Genomic DNA, 16,839 nt, shown 5'->3' with positions numbered 1-16,839 from the left:
GCCGTTTTAGGCGTGCGCTTTATTTGAAATGCAGCATGCGATGTTGTTTAATAACTTTCAAACGGTAGAGCCTGTTCCTTTATAAAAGCCAAAGGTCGGTGTATTTTTGTTTTATACATTTTAGGCTTATTCTCAAATTCAGATTGTGTTAGGGGGGCGGGATTATTAGGTAATTTTAATCGGACAATTTGACCGGAGAGATTTAATTTTGTCGGACATTTCATTTTTTTTCCGGCCAATGTCCGGTAATTACCGGACAACAGAAACCCTGGCCTGCAGGTCCCCTACCCTCTTGATGGAGGCCAATGCAACCAGGAGCGCCTTCATGGACAGAAACTTAAGCTCCACTGACTGCAAAGGCTCAAAGGGAGCACTCTGCAGGGCAGATAGTACCACTGCGAGGTCCCAAGAGGGAACGAGAGGAGGGCGAGGAGGATTTAGTCTCCTCGCTCCTCTCAGGAACCTGATGACCAAGTCGTGCTTTCCAATGGACTTACCTTCAACTGCGTCATGATGTGCGGCAATGGCGGCAACATACACTTTCAGGGTGGAGGGAGACAGCCTTCGCTCCAACCCTTCTTGCAGGAAGGAAAGCACGACACTGATCGGGCATTTCGTGGGTTCTAGACGTTTAGAAGAACACCAGTTGACGAAGAGGTTCCACTTCAACGCATAGGCATGTCTCGTGGACGATGCTCTAGCGGAAGTGATGGTACTCAAACCTGCCTCGTCCCGTCCAGGAGCCACACGTGGAGGTTCCAAAGATCGGGACGAGGGTGCCATAAGGTGCCCCGTCTCTGAGAAAGTAGGTCCTTCCTCAGAGGGATAGGCCAGGGAGGGGCTGTCGCGAGGAGTACTAGTTCCGAGAACCAAGTGCGGTTGTGCCAAAGCGGGGCAACCAACATTACCTGCTCCTCGTCCTCCCTGATCTTGCGCAAGGTCTGCGCAAGAAGGCTCACTGGGGGAAACGCATACTTGCGGAGGCCCCGCGGCCAGCTGTGCGCCAGTGCATCCGTGCCGAGCGTGCCCTCGGTCAGGGAATAAAACAGGTCGCAGTGGGACGAGTCGTGGGAGGCAAACAGGTCTACCTGAGCGTCCCCGAACTGGCCCCAAATCAGCTGTACCGACTGGGGATGGAGTGTCCATTCTCCAGCGAGAGGCCGAATCCGAGACAGCTCGTCGGCTGCAAGGTTCAGGTCTCCTGGAATGTAAATGGCTCGAAGCGACTTCAGATGCTTCTGACTCCATAAGAGGAGGCGGCGGGTGAGTTGCGACATACGGCGGGAGCGCAAACCACCCTGATGGTTGATGTACGCTACTGTCGCGGTATTGTCTGATCGGACTAGTACGGAAGCGGTGCAGGGCGAGACGTACAGCCAGCAACTCGAGGCAATTGACATGCCACAGGCACTGGGGTCCTGTCCAGGAGCCCGCGGCAGCATGTCCGTTGCACATGGCGCCCCAGCCCGTGGAGGAGGCATCTGTTGTCACAACAACATGCCGGGAAACTCGTTCCAAGGGCACTCCTGCCCGAAGGAAACTGAGGTTCGTCCACGGGGTGAAGGTACGACGGCAGGCCGGAGTTACTGGAACCCGGAGCGTGCCGTGATGCCATGCCCACCTCGGGACTCGATCGCGAAGCCAGAGCTGAAGCGGTCTCATATGAAGCAATCCGAGCGCCGTAACTGCGGCTGCGGATGCCATATGCCCCAGGAGCCTCTGAAAAAGTTTCAGTGGAACCGCGCTCTTGTCTTCGAACTGGCGAAGACAAGTCAGCAGTGACTGCGCGCGCTCGCTCGTAAGCTGCGCGCACATGGCGACCGAGTCGATCTCCATACCGAGAAAAGAGATCCTCTGCACGGGGCAGAGTTTGCTCTTCTCCCAGTTGACCCGAAGGCCCAGACGAGCTAGGTGCCGGAGCACTAAGTCCCTGTGTTCGCAAACCTGGTCTCGAGAGTGAGCTAGGATCAGCCAGTCGTCGATATAACTCAGGATGCGAACCCCGTGATCCCGAAGGGGAACAAGGGCTGCCTCGACGACCTTTGTGAAGACGCGAGGCGACAGGGCTAGCCCGAAACGGAGAACCGCGTACTGGTATGCCTGCCCCTCGAAGGCAAACCGTAAGAACGGTCTGTGTCGAGGAAGAATGGAGACATGGAAGTAGGCGTCCTTCAGGTCGATCGCTGCAAACCAATCCTTTGGCCGTACACACTCGAAAAGGCGAGTGGCTGTGAGCATCTTGACCGGCATTCTGTGGAGGGAGCGGTTCAAGAAGCGCAGGTCCAGGATCGGTCGTAACCCACCGGACTTCTTCGGTACAATGAAGTACAGGCTGTAGAAGCCGGACCTCATTTCGGCTGGAGGGACAATCTCGATCGCACCCTTCGCCAGTAGGGTGGCGACCTCCGCTCTCATGACAGGGGCATTGCCACCGACCATCGTGAAACGGACTCCCCTGAAGCGGGGAGGAGATTGTGCGAACTGAATCGTGTAGCCGAGCCTGATGGTTCTCGCGACCCAGCGGGACAGTCTCGGAAGCTCTAACCAGGCTCCCAAGAACTGTGCCAGCGGGGTCAAGCGGACCACAGACGTACCCTCTGTGGTGCAGCGAGGCGGAATGACCGGCCCAGGCGTGGGTGGCATAGTGGCCCGGTGCGGGGGCACGGTCATTAGCCGCGTCCTGCCAGAGGAGGCCAGGGGAGGACCAGCGTCCCACGGGGGCGTGCTCTGGCAGGGGTCTGGCGACAGAGGGGGACGAGAGTGGCGAGGCTCGAAAGCGGCGCACACCGTCGTCCGAGAACTCTGAGTGCTCAGAGATGGGGGTGTTAGTTCTTTCTTTAACCACATTAGGGTGCTGCCCGTCCGGAGACGAGCAGCGGGAATGGGACAACCAAGGATTCTCCCCCGGCCCTCCACCGGGGGAAGGAGCGGCCCTGCTACCGGCTCCTGGAAAGAACTCAACGCCATCTCTGAGCAGCCCGTCTCAGGAGCGCCGCTTTGCCTGGCGTTTAGCGGGGCACAGGGCGGGAGAGGGCTGTGGCGCCTTCCTGCGGTTTCCTCTGTGCCGCGGCCCGGATGGAGGCTGCTGCTGGGGCCGGGCGGGAGGGAGGGGAACTGCTGGAGGGCGCCCTCGGCGGCGAGCAGACTGAGGCGCCTGTACCGACGGCTGGGTGGAGGCAGCAGCTGGCCGTCGGGGCAGAACATGTTTAAGAGCCTCAGTCTGTTTCTGGGCAGCTGAGAACTGCTGGGCAAAGTCCTCAACTGCCCCGCCGAAGAGGCCAGCCTGGGATATGGGGGTGTCGAGGAACCGGGTCCGCTCGACCTCCCGCATATCGGCCAGGTTGAGCCACAGGTGTCTCTCCTGGACCACGCAAGTGGACATCACCTGACCCAGGGAGCATGCGGTCACTTTAGTCGCTCGGAGAGCGAGGTCGGTGGCGGCATTCAGCTCATCAAAGAGCCCTGGGTCAGTCCTCCCCTCGTGCATGTCACGCAACAACTGGGCCTAGTAGACCTGCAGCGTCGCCATGGCATGCAGTGAGGCTGCCTGCCCGCAGCTCTGTAGGCCTTCGCCACAAGCGTGGAGGAGAACCTACAGGCCTTGGAGGGGTGCTTAGGATCACCGCGAGAAGAGGCACTCTGAGGACACAGTTGCATCGCAACAGAGCGCTCAACTCGGGGAACCCCAGTGTACCCTTTAGCAGCCCCCTGGTCGAGAGGAGGAAAGGCGGAGGAGGTCGCCGAGCGATCACGGGAAGACAAGGGTGCCTTCCAGGACCTCGAGACCTCCTCATGCACGTCCGGGAAGAAAGGCATTGAGGTTGGACACCGACGAGAGTCAGCGGCCGCGCCCAAAAACCAATCGTCCAGCCGCGAGCGCACTGGACCAGGTGGCGGGGACCACTCAAGTCCAATGGCCGCGGCTGCCCGGGAAAGCATAGCAGTCAGTTCGGGATCTGACTCGGACAATGCTGGCGCACCCGAGGGTGGCAACACAGCCGAATCATCACTTCCCACTGACTCTTGCCCACCTTGTGATGCTGCTATCGACATTTGGTCTTCCTCTGGGGCGCCGAATGAGACCCGCGGTACCTGTGACGGCATCGCGGACTCATGCGGCGCACACACGGGTTGCACAGAAGTAGAGGGAGGGGTGGAGCGCGGAATAGTCTGCGCTTTGTTCCACACCGTAACCCTCAGATCACCCGAGCCGCCAGCCGAAGTACCAGCCCTAGAAGAACTGGTAGATCGGGGTGCGGATGAGGGGACTCTACCACTTACGAGGTCATTGAGTCTCGATCGCAACTGCGCGATGGTCATGTTCCCGCAATGGTTGATTCATCCACAAACGCTGTCTTAGCGTGGTCAACACCCAAACACACAAGACAGCGATTGTGCCCATCAGAGTCAGACAAAATACGACCGCAACCAGAAGTGCACGGGCGAGACATCTTTAAAAAGACGTGCCACGCGCAAGCTCTTTTGTGAAAGGAGAAGCTCTACAAGTGCTGAAGCGACCAGGGAGATGAACACACAAACACTGGCAAATCACTGCACAGATAAGCAGGGAATGTGCACTCGCTGGAACTCGCTGTCACACCAACACCCGGAGAGAAGCTCGTCTCGAAGAGTGAAGAGATGAAACTCAGGATTTGGCTGGGAGTGAAGTACATCAACTTGGCTCCGAAGCGAAAACATATCTGCATGTTGCCGGCGTACTTCCTTTATACCCACGCGGTGGAGCGGAGTTACGCTATGCAAATTCCGCAGACCCATGGCATTTCTTTGCCATTGGCTCGTTTTATATACTCGAAGGTGATAGGATTTCTAAGCGAAACCCCATTCGTCGTCATCCGACGTAACTCGGAGTGACAACGAAAGGGAACAGCATTTATCTGAAATAGAAGCTTTTGTAACATTAAACACTACAATACCTTTATTCATCATGGATGAATTAAATTGATCAAAAGTGACAGTAAAGACATTTATAATGTTACAAAAGATTCTATTTCAGATAAATGCTGTTCTTCTGAACTTTTTACTCATCAAAGACCCCTGAAAAAAAAAATTTAAATAACTGTTTTCAACACTGATAATAATAATGAATGTTTCTTGAGCATCAAATCATCATATTAGAATGATTTCTGAAGGATCATGTGACACTGAAGACTGGAGTAATGATGATGAACATTTAGCTTTGATCACAGGAATAAATTACATTTTAAAATATATAAAAATATAAAAGTTATTTTAAATGGTCATAATATTTAACAATATTACTGTTTTTATTTTAGTTATTTTTTTACTTTTAATCAAATAGCCTTGGTGAGCAGAAGATACTTTTAAAAAAAAAACATTAAAAATCTCACCGATCAAGAACTTTTGACTGATAGTGTATCTGTACGGTAAGAACTTGGATCCATAAGTTACAGTCTAGTGTTAGTTCATTAGATAATTAAATTTGAGATTAAGTCTCACATATGCAATCAAGAATTCTGCGATACATTTTTTGAATGTAGTTTTACAAATTAACATAGTTGGCATGTATGAGTTCAAATCTGTGTAGCAAAATCCATGAAACACATTTTGTCAGAATCGTGATATCTATTAAAACTATTATGTATAGATTAATGACAGAGACTGAACTCACTCAGAAATTTTAATTTTTAAAAAAAAAAGGGGTTTATTATTTAATATAGTACAGAATAAGGCAAGAAAGATCAAAAATTTTACAAACAGGATGAAAAAAAAGTGAATACATGTTGATTGATCACAGGTTATCATAAATGTTTTATGCTGTTATGTTAAATCACAAGATCAACAAGTACTTTTCAATGAGAAATCATCAGACTGAGGAAACTTACTGATCATTCACTCCAGAACACAGAAAGAAATATATACATTTCCACAAGAAACAAGGCACATATATATATATATATATATATATATATATATATATATATAGTACTTACACATATAATTACACATATAAAATATGTGCATAAACATCTGATTGAGAAATATACTCTGATAAAAATGGTACAAATGGTATTGGCTCATATCTTAATAGCATATAACTTGTTATCTAGAGGCAAATTTCAGTCAATTAAAAAATGTTAATGATTTTTTTTGTAGTTAATCAATATTATTATAATCTATTAACAGTCCTAAAAAATTGGATTTTAGTTAAGATTTGTAGGACTTTGTTTTCAACAGAATGGGAATTTTAGTTTAGATATAAAAATAAAAAAAGCACTTCAAGAAATATCATTGAGACAATTATCATTAAGAAAATATTTACATTTTTTATCATTTTGCAAAATTCAAAGCAACAAATGAGGAAAACATAGTTTTCCATCGTTGGCCGAACGGTTCTAAGAACGGAAATAAATGGTTACGGTTGTATTTCCACCTGAGATTGGTTCAGTAGAATGTGAAGTGACGTCGACACTCAGGATTGGTCACTTGTCTGTCGCCTGGCTGTAGTTTCTCTCTAATTGGCCATTTGAGCGAAGTAAACACAATCATCCTCCGCGGTCGCTATTTACATCTCATAACGTCTGTAAACTCTTGCATTACCAAGACAACGACTGACACATTGCATATTTGTAAAGAGCTTCGTTATCAGCAACACAGTGGACAATGAAACCATGGCACGTTGAACGGTTGAGCAAAGAGAACGGTGGAAAAGCAGCTAAAGTGATTCATTCCAAAAGAAATGCTAAAATTTCAAGATTAGAGATGGAAGAAAAGGTAAAAGTATAAAGAAGATTAATTTGAGGATGTGTAGTTGAATGGTCACAGAAAAGAGTCTTTAAAGGTCTTTATATGTTTCTTGAACTTTATAAAAGGACTCAGTTGTCGGGTAGGGTTGGGGAGATCAGTCCACCGGTGAGGAACTGTGAAGGTGAAGGTTCTGGAAAGTGATTTTGTTAATCTCTGGGAAGGAACCATGAGGAGCCGCTCACTCAGGAATCACAGGCTTCTGGTTCATGAGAGGGAGTAAATTAGATCAGCCCCACCAGAAATGCACTTTTTTTGCGATTTAATAATTTCTTTATCACACTAAATGACCAGGAGGGTGCAGATCCTGTGCATGTTCTGTAGGCCTGCTTTGAGGTTTGCTATACTTGATCATCTCGCTGGCTGTAAAGAGAGATAAACAGAGGTGTGTCATGCTGTAGTGAAATTCAAAGAACGTTATCAAAGGATTCACACATGATTTCACACACACCACCAACATAACTCTTATAGGTTGATCATTTTAGAGAATAAAAACATGATGTTACTGATAAAACAGCAACAGGTTCACATTCACTGCACTCTTCTTCATTGTACCACCACACACAGAAACACATGTTAAACACATGCACTTATGATGGGAATTATATCTCTCAACAGGTCATTAGTACTTACAATCTTTGAGTTTCTTCCAGCATTTCCAAAGTACAAAGAGTACAAACAGTCCAATCAGTCCAACAATAACTGTGATAATGACTGGAACCAGATACTTGATATATGAAGCATCTAATGCAGATTCTAGAACACATAGAGAAACACACACAATACACAATGAATATTACAGAAAAAAAACTAAACAATAACAACAAAAAAACAAACAAACCTAAAAACAACAACAGAAAAAAAGTCAATTGTGTTTGGCCTCTAAAAGAAGTAAAATGTACAGGTAGAAAAATGAACCAGGTTTCTTACTGTTCCTCATGATCTGATCCTCAGTCAGAATCTTCTGGATTGGTTCAGTCAAGCTCTTGTGCTCGACCACACAGGTGTACTGGTTCTTCTTCCATATGTTAGGAAGTACATAGAGGGCAACAGTCCTCTGGAAGGTCCCATCCCCATTTGGTAGTGTGTCTCCAGACTCCACCAAGTTACTAGGATCACTCAGAGCTTGTCCATTCTTCCTCCACAAGATCCTTGTGTTTCTGAAGAGAAAACCTGTGACGTGACACTCCACATATTCTTCAAGGTTCTTCTGCAGAAGAGACACCTCAGGAGGATCTAGAAGTAAATACAGAACAGGGAACACAACTGAGAACAGAGAAAGAAACCCCTGTACTTTCCACTTACCACAGTTTAACAGTCTCTAAAGTTGACCTGCATAGATTTATCAAGCTGTCTGTTAAAACATGGTTTATCTGGATCTGCACATGCAAGAAAGAAATAATCAACTGTCTGTCCTGGTAACTCTGATACTGTACCTGTTTTCTTAGAAGTAACTTTAGACAAATGTAAGAGCTCCTTCAGCCAGTAAACACACTCATGATCATAGTATTGTTTCAGAGATTTAAGCTGTTCTCTGTCTTTATTCCACTTCATCATTGTAGGAGAGGCCTGTGGTACAGATGTGATGTATCTGTTCTCCTTCAGGTCCAGTGAGATGAAGTCCTCTCCATCATAACCGTACTGATCAAACCCTTGTGAGTCTCCAGTCTCATCATCCCATTCACAGCCACACATCCTCTGATACGTATGAACTCCTGGAAGACAGAGAGTGGGATATTGTACTACTTTATTTTTTTAAAGGAATAGTTCACTTCAAGATCAACATTCTGTCATTTAATCACCCGGAAGTTGTTTCAAACCAGTATGAATTTCTTTCTTCTGCTGAACACAGAAGATGATATTTTGCAGAATGTTGGTAACCAAACAGTTGATGGACCCCATTGACTTCCATTGTAGGAAAAAACATACTTTTTTTTTGTTTAGCAGAAGAAAGAAATTCATACAGGTCTGAAACAACTTCAGGGTGATTAAATGATGACAGAATTTAAAGTTATCATTAAAAATCTATTTCACTATGGAGAAAATTAATGGAAATTTACTTCCAGAACCAGACTGTTGCTCTCTATATACATTGTTATTGACTACGGTCATTATCGGGGAATAACTGACCTCGGAACGTCATGACTGACCAATCAGAATCAAGCATTTCGGAGAGCTGTGCAATAATGTATTTTAACTCACCCTGTGACTGAGTGGATGTCTCCGTTAGAATATGAATGTTGGTTTTTTCTCTGATCTCAATGTATTCCTTCCACATGTCTGTAGATGCAAACTCCTTCATCCAGTCCTGTTTGAGAATCAGCTTATTTATGTTACTGTCATAGTAATCGATCTGTTGTCCATCCAGTGTCGTTACAGCAGAAAACTTTGGGATTCCTGAAAACCTCTGGCTACTGTAAGCGGCCTTGAAGGTGTGCAACTCTGAAAAATATTGAACACACATTCAACAACACAGTTCTCAAACTGGTAAATAAACATAGATACAGTGTCATAAATCCAACAACTATTTGATACCAAGACAAGTCATTAAGTTTTTTCTTTTAAAGCTAGGGTAGGCAATGTTTTGTTTTACTGTTCTCTCTTCACATCCTGATAGCAATAATTTTCATCTAATCATTGCACTTGGTCCGAATGCAATGATACGATGTCCTACCTGCCCGTCAACGTATGTAATTCCATACATCCGCGCACCTGCTCGCGCAGACATCACACGTCATCAGTTAGACAGACGTCAGTCACTGAGCGCCGCAAACGAACAGCAGCTGTTACAGTTCCTCCTTAACCAAAACAACTAGCTGATGCTGCGTTCACGCCATAACTACTGTCATTTGGAAGAGATGGAAACCTGTGACGTTCTACCCGGAGCTGTTCGCATCCTCAGACTTTAATTATGATATGTGCTTCAATGGCAACACTAGAGCTCCGTAAGTTGTTAACGTTCATTATTGTAAAATGATGTGCTTTGAGACATGAGGTAGTTTAACGCGGTCTCTCGTGACGGTTTGCAGACTCTGCTCATTGCTGTACATCTTCATGTGTTTTGAAGGATGCGAGAGGGTGAGATCTAATTCTTTCAAAGCTAGTTTGCTATTTCTAGCCTCTCCGAAATTGCCTACCCTACCTTTAAAGCCACAAAATCAAATTGGACAATTCTTTATTTTTTTATATATTTTTTCAATATTATTGTTGTTTAAAGTCATGTGCCTTGCTATCTTTAATTGCCCTTCATTTGTTCTTGTTCCAGAAGCCGTATTACTTGGATATATGACACAATAGGGAAGAAAAGACTAGCGCAACTTCAGTTTCATGCCAACTTTCAGTTTAAAGCAATACTTTTGCACAGATAACTATCTTTCACAGAACCATGGCACATCTAGACGTGCACAGGAAGCATAATCTTTCATTTACATTAAAATGTGCATAGCTTTAGTCATTCTTATAGGACTATTCTCAGTCTTGTTATAGGTTTGCCATTAAAATGGACCTGCCTGCAGGAAACAAATAAACATCATTGGAAAATACTGAAATGATTTCAGTGGAGCTTCAACAAAACAAAATCCTGATTTTCAGTTCACGACGGAAACGACAAGCACTAAATCTGTTAACTAGTTCTAGCCTGGTTATTATAAGAGAAATGTTTGAGAAAATATCAGATTAAAAACATCATGATTTTCCGTCAGTTCAACACACGGAAGTAGGCTAGATCAAGGCCTTGCAAGACAGAGAATACATCGTTTAAACGACTTTACTAAATTATTCTCACCTGAGTAAACCAAAGGTATGAAGATGAAGAAAATGATGAACTTCTTCATTATGGATGAAAATCCATGTATTTGACACGCACTTATTTAAGTGTAGTCGTCGAAGAGCGTTGTAAAACTCTTTAGCCGTTGCTACATCTGAATCAACAGGCAAAACAGATCTGACGTCACTGCAGCTCTAGAGAAACAGTCTCAATACGGAAGTGAAGGGAGGAACCTTTTGCTCACAGGTTGTCGTCGTTCCGCTCAGTAACGTGTTTGTCCTGTTGAAAAGAGTTTTACAGCGCTCTTCGACGACTACACTTAAAGAAGTGCGGGTCAAATACAAGGATTTTAATCTATAATGAAGAAGTTCATCATTTTCTTCATCTTCATACCTTTGGTTTACTCAGGTGAGATTCATTTCGTAAAGTCATTTAAATGATGAGTTCTCTGCCATGCAAGGCCTTCAGCTGCTTCCGTGTGTTGGAACAGAAAATAATGAGTATTAAAAGTATTAATCAAGAATTTCAGTGGGATTAGTGTCTCAAATTCAAATAATATTCATTTGGATACTTGAATTAGTAATTAGATTTATGACACTGTATGTGGTGTTTAATCATGTTTTTGAGAGCTTTATGTCTTGTGTTGTGTGTTCAATGTTTGTTCAGAGATACACAGGTTCATCACCACATACACTGGAACGAATGAACAGACGGCTGCAGGAAATCCAGAGTTTTTTGCTGTAACGACACTGGATGGACATCATATCGATTACTATGACAGTAACATAAAGAAGATGATTCCCAAACAGGACTGGATGGAGGACTTTAAATATAAATACATGTGGGAAAAAGACACTGAGATCAGAGAAGATGTGCAGCAGATCTACAAAAACAACATTCATGTTCTAATGAAACGATTCAACCAGACACAGGGTGAGAGAAAATAATCATTTTACATTTTGTACATGTACATGATACATTTTAAAGGGGTCCAAATATGCTTTTCCACTTTTTCAACATTAGGTAATCTGTAATGTTGCTGTTTGAGCATAAAGATCTGCAGGGTTACAAAGCTCAAAGTCCCTCCAAAGGGAGATATTTTATTTTACAGAATCCTCTTTTCAAGAACTACAACAAACGGTTCATTTGGACAACAACGCGATTTTTCCAGATCTTATGAAGTCATACTGTTAATCATTTAAATAATCCCCGCCCACTGAATACGCAAAAAAAGATGACAAGTCCTGGATGAGCTGCGTTAGAGAAGACATTGTTGTTGCTATGTCAAAGAGACAGTGTTTTCCACAACATTTGCAAAACTTTTCTAAGGCTGACAAACTTAGTGTGTAACATTTATTTTAAAACACAAACGTTTATCTGTGCGCTGCACATTTAATGGAGAACAGCTTGTTTTCTGACGCTTTTGTAAGATGGTTCACCGCTCCTGAGGAAAATTAACCCTGGATTTGTGATCGATTACTGATTGTATGACCTTAGTTTTCCAACAAATATCACCATTAAATGGTGGATAACATCGTATCTATAATGAATAAGAAAATACAAAAAACATACCACTCTGAAACGTCCTGTGAAATCCATGCTTGCAAAGTCAGTGCATGAAATCTGTTCTGCATGATCCTTTTGTTCGTAAACATTGTCAGGGTCTGAACATGGCTTGAATTGGTTTGAAATTGATGCCATCCTCAATATTTACACCAGAGAAGAACTCGCAGTTATGGAGGAGCGGGACATTTCCTGAACACGCACTAAAGCGCTGCCAATCACAACACATTTCTTATTTCGGAAGGAGTGACTCGATTAAAAACGACGCGTTCAACCAGACTGGGGAGAGAGGAGCTGTAATAATGTTTTTTGAGCAATCAAGCATGAAAACGTATTCTGGTACACTCTGAAAACAAAATCAAGACTTCGCAAAAAGAGCAAATGTTGTATTTTTTTCTTCAGGTGTTCATACATATCAGAGGATGTATGGCTGTGTTTGGGATGATGAGACTGGAGGCTCACATGGGTTTGATCAGTACACTTATGATGGACAAACTTTCATCACGCTGGGTGTGAGGGAGCGCAGATACACTGCACATGAACCACAGGCAATACCCACAGTGGAGAAGTGGAATAATGACAAAGAACGGTTTACATTGCTGAAACGATACTACGATCATGAGTGTTTTTACTGGCTGACATATTTGTTGGAGTTAAGGAAAGGGGTTTTCAAGAGAAGAGGTACCATTTTAATGAGTCATTGGTGTTTCACTTTCTTTTCTCATTGCTTCTTGAAAACTTAGCACAATTTATGTTTGAGCTAATCATGTGGATAAATGTAACCATCTTTTTATGGTTTTGTGTTTTTCTAAATATACTTACTACATTGCTTCTCCTATCTTTGCCAGATTTGGCTTATAGGATTGTACGATTATACCGGGCAAATTTATCAAATAGGTTTCTATCATTAAGGAATTGATCAAATAGATATTTGAAGTCAATATCACACAATAAAAAGTTGAAAGGGATAGTTGAGCCAAAAAATGAAAAATAATTCTTGCAGTCATGCTAACAAGGGGAACATGAAACACATGTAGAAACAATCAGGAAACAAATCATTTAATGTGAAAAACTACAACCATGGCACATGAGACAGGAAGTGAAACAAAAGTCCGAAGACAAATACAGAGATCATGACACTATTATAATTTTGAATTTGTATTTTAAATTAGGGTTTCTTTTTATATTTTTGTATTCATTTTCTGGTTCATTTTTTGTCATTTTGTTACTTAGTTTTGTCATTTTTATTAGTTTTTGTTGTTTTATATATTATAATTTAGGTTTAATTAATTTTTTTAGCTCAGTTTTAGTTTAGTACTTTAACTTAAACCTATTTCAGATAGTTTCTAATTAACAATTTTTAAGTTTCATAATATTTATATTTAATTTGATTTAGCTGTATTTCAATAAAAACATTTTTTAATGATAATAATCCTGTATCTAACTAATAACTTGTTATTTTTAGTATTGATTATTAACTATTTCATCATTTAGTTCTTTCAGCATTATATTACTGTATTGTATTTTCAAATGTTTATTTTTTATTTTTAAGGACCTACAAAAGACTACATACCGGTGTGTGTGGTGGGAGTCCTGGTTATTTGTGTTTTACTACGAATGAACTCAGTAAGTATATGTTTATTTGTATTTTTTCTGCTCTTATTTCTCATTCCAGTGGTTTCATCAGCTGTAGGATGATGGGAATGCCCTCAGCAATCACACGAGCATTCATATGTTTTACTCACATTTTAATATGTTTGGTAGATTAGGTAAAAAATCCAGTAAGGTGGAATTAAATAGAGCAACTATTTCTAATGGAAATGTAAAAATTCTAAATGATTGAATCTTCAGTAGCCATTACTGCAGCTGAATCATAGTGTAAAAATGTCTTTAAACGTTGAGAAAACATTGTAAATAAATGATCTACATGATATTTAAAGGATTTATTGTTAAAGCAAGCATTAAATCCAGTCTTCAATAGCTGTCTATAAATGGACCATAATCAGCTCTTATTCATACTATTCCCATCTAACCATGTCAATTGGAATAAGCTGGCCAAATATGATTAATATTTAATTCAAACACTTTTGCAAAAGATGTAAAAAATAATCTAATCTAGTAAATTAATCTAGTTTAAGTCTGTTTGTCTAAATCTGTTTAGTTTCATTGTGTTTTGGTTTGTTTTCCCTGTTCTTGTTTGCCTGTGTTCCTGGTTGTTATTGGTTTCCATGGTTTCTGATTTATCACGCACCTGTTTCTGTTCCAGTTATTTACCTCACTCCGTGTACTTAAGAGCTTAAGCCTGGTTCAGACTGTCAGTCCAGATCCGATCAGATTTAGCAAGTGTGAACAGCATTAAATATGTATTTGGCATTTATTTATTTATTGCCATAGAAACCAATGCAGATATTCTGAAAACTAAAGAGCGGCATGGACACGAATCGGATCTGAACAGTTGCGATACACAGTTTGGACGTCAATCATTTTAGATCAGATTCCAGTCGGATACACAAATATTCGGGTTTGGACTGACAGTGTGAATGTAGCCTAAGCTCCTCTCAGTTCATTCTTGTTTATATCTAGGTTTTAATGTGTTCTCCTGTGTTTTTCCTTGGATTTATGAATAAACTGTTTTGACCGATTTCACAGACGAGGCTCAAGTCTATGGAAGCATTTGGGTAGCAATATTCAATATTCAAAATGACAATGCAATATGTAAAAAGGCAATGCATTTCTGTATTTAAATTTACGTTTTCCATTACATTTGTGCAACGTTTGGTGCAAAATGAAAATTCAATTATATGATTTACATTTGCCATTTAATACACTAGTTTTAATATTTAAATTGAATACATATTTCAACGCTTTATAAGTTGCAAAATGAAAATGTATTACAGAAATGATTAGATATGTTTAACATGTTAAAGCAAAAAAAATTAGCAAAATGATAATTTAAATGTAATTTTTTCTTAATTACATTTACATTTCAAACTGAATATTGCTGCCCATATGCTTCCATAAAGTCTAGTCTGAGACTAAAATGCATGTTTGAGCTGTTTTAACTGAAAGCATATCTTAAAATGTGTCAGCTACATTGTTTTGTCTCGAGATGCACACCAGTAATGTTTTTTAGGCACTTACTTAAATATCCTAATTTAACGAAGGCCTAATCCTGCTTAATCTAAGCCCTGTCTGTGAAACCAGGCCTTTATTTCTCTGAATCTCCTGCATCACACCTTCTTTTTTTTTTCTTTTTTTTTACAGTCTTTTTACAATTCCAATGTATAATTCCATAAATTTGGGATTTTGAATTGGTCACATGATGTTTCATACAAATTGTGTAATTAAAAATATCCTCATTTAATTAATCTTTATGACATTACTTTGCAGAAACGAAAGTTGCGGAGATTTTAAGAGATTTCTTCAACCATCTGCGCAGAATCTTCAGGATGTGGGAGAACTGATGATTTCCATCCTGCTTGTGTGTCAAAACACATTTCAGTGTTAAATAATGTCCATGAGTGTGAACGTCTTTTATGAACAAGATACGACATGACTAAACGGCATAAGTGTGTGTGATCTTGTCTTTCGCCTCTTGCATTTGTAAATATTTTAAAAGGTCCTGTAAATATAAATGAATAAAAAAAATGTATCAAGTTCACTGATTGCAAATAGTTTGAGTTTTTTTATGAGTTTAAATGTAAAAAATGTTACCCCCCCCCCCCCCCCCATAAAACTGCATAACAATATAAAGCTGAAAAAAACACAATAAAGCATGTTTTAATAATAATTTATATAATAATTGAATAATCATAAGTGTAACATCAGATACATTTGTAAATGTTTTGTAAAGTATGTGTAAAAATATACTTTTTTTACACTAGAAAGTATGTTGCATTTCTGACCATTTAAACTCAAATTTCTATTTAATTTTAATATAATTAGTAGTTAATATCTGGCGTTTGCAACGTAAAAACAGAATTACTTATTTTTTTTCTTTATATCTCACAATTTAGACTTTTGTCCTTGTCAAAAAACAACTAAATATGAATTTAGTTAAATAAAATTTGAATATTTGTAATCACTAATACACACAGGCGTCATACAGGCTCATATTTTCATTTCTCCGCTGCTAAGTCACTGATTTTCTCATTATTGGAGTATTTGGCCTTTTAAAAACCTTATAAAGGTTTTTTTTATAAAACCTTAGCTACATCACACAAATTGTTATTATTATTATTATTAATTATATATATATATATATATATATATATATTTATATATACACACACACAGTATCTCACAAAAGTGAGTACACCCCTCACATTTCAGCAAACATTTTAGTATATCTTCTCAAGGGACAATACTATATGAAACTTGGATATATTTTAGAGTAGTCAATGTGCTGCTTGTATAGCAGTAACTTAAGTTATATATTTACTGTTCTCTGAAAATAACCTCAAAATAACATGCAGCCATTATTGTCAAAATAGCTGGCAACAAAAGTGGGCACGGTTTATGAATTTGTGGGTAACCTACAGATTGCAAAAACTGAAGGCACGGTTTACAAATCTGAGAGCGCGGATTAGTTCATCCGTGGGCACGATTTGTTAAACCCAGGGAACAGTTTAAGAATTCGTGAGTACAGTCTATAAACTGAGGGGACGGATTGCAAAACCGTCGCCACGGATAGTTTTTTTTTTTCCCCACAGGTGACTTCCCGGGTA

The 16,839-nt window shown here is 41.2% G+C and overlaps 3 protein-coding genes and 1 long non-coding RNA gene across 6 annotated transcripts in view; 2 read left to right on the top strand and 2 right to left on the bottom strand.

The window, feature by feature from the left end:
• Nucleotides 1–16,839, top strand: part of LOC309476121 (major histocompatibility complex class I-related gene protein-like) — a 113,346-nt gene that overhangs the window by 15,884 nt on the left and 80,623 nt on the right. The gene's annotated exons all lie outside the window — the stretch shown is intronic.
• Nucleotides 1–16,839, top strand: part of LOC309476090 (major histocompatibility complex class I-related gene protein-like) — a 106,234-nt gene that overhangs the window by 36,030 nt on the left and 53,365 nt on the right. The window contains exons 2-3 of one of the 2 annotated variants that reach the window (XM_082139255.1): nucleotides 10,878–10,957; nucleotides 11,216–11,482. In XM_082139255.1, coding sequence (XP_081995381.1) covers nucleotides 10,909–10,957; nucleotides 11,216–11,482 — 316 coding nt within the window. In that variant the 5' untranslated portion in view covers nucleotides 10,878–10,908. Of the gene's footprint in view, nucleotides 1–10,839; nucleotides 10,958–11,215; nucleotides 11,483–16,839 lie in introns of those variants that run through there. The other variant, XM_082139254.1, reaches the window with a different exon arrangement.
• LOC309476102 (major histocompatibility complex class I-related gene protein-like) lies at nucleotides 5,672–10,737 on the bottom strand. Of its 2 annotated transcripts, XM_082139289.1 has the most exons (7): nucleotides 10,568–10,736; nucleotides 8,986–9,225; nucleotides 8,220–8,498; nucleotides 7,714–8,019; nucleotides 7,417–7,539; nucleotides 7,125–7,146; nucleotides 5,672–7,085 (listed from the first exon to the last, which is right to left on the bottom strand). In XM_082139289.1, the coding sequence occupies exons 1-7, from the start codon at nucleotides 10,614–10,616 to the stop codon at nucleotides 7,061–7,063; spliced, it is 1,044 nt and encodes a 347-aa protein (XP_081995415.1). In that variant the 5' UTR covers nucleotides 10,617–10,736; the 3' UTR covers nucleotides 5,672–7,060. The 2 variants fall into 2 exon arrangements, with proteins under 2 accessions (XP_081995415.1, XP_081995414.1); XM_082139288.1 differs by having other exon boundaries at nucleotides 5,672–7,146; nucleotides 10,568–10,737.
• Nucleotides 13,644–15,815, bottom strand: LOC309476368. The gene is made up of 2 exons (XR_014198068.1): nucleotides 15,496–15,815; nucleotides 13,644–13,734 (listed from the first exon to the last, which is right to left on the bottom strand). It is a non-coding gene; the product is annotated as an uncharacterized lncRNA (long non-coding RNA).

The sequence above is a fragment of the Leuciscus leuciscus genome, assembly GCF_965113295.1.
Source record: "Leuciscus leuciscus genome assembly, chromosome: 15".
Classification (NCBI taxonomy): domain Eukaryota; kingdom Metazoa; phylum Chordata; class Actinopteri; order Cypriniformes; family Leuciscidae; genus Leuciscus; species Leuciscus leuciscus.
This window is presented reverse-complemented; position numbering and strand designations above follow the sequence as displayed.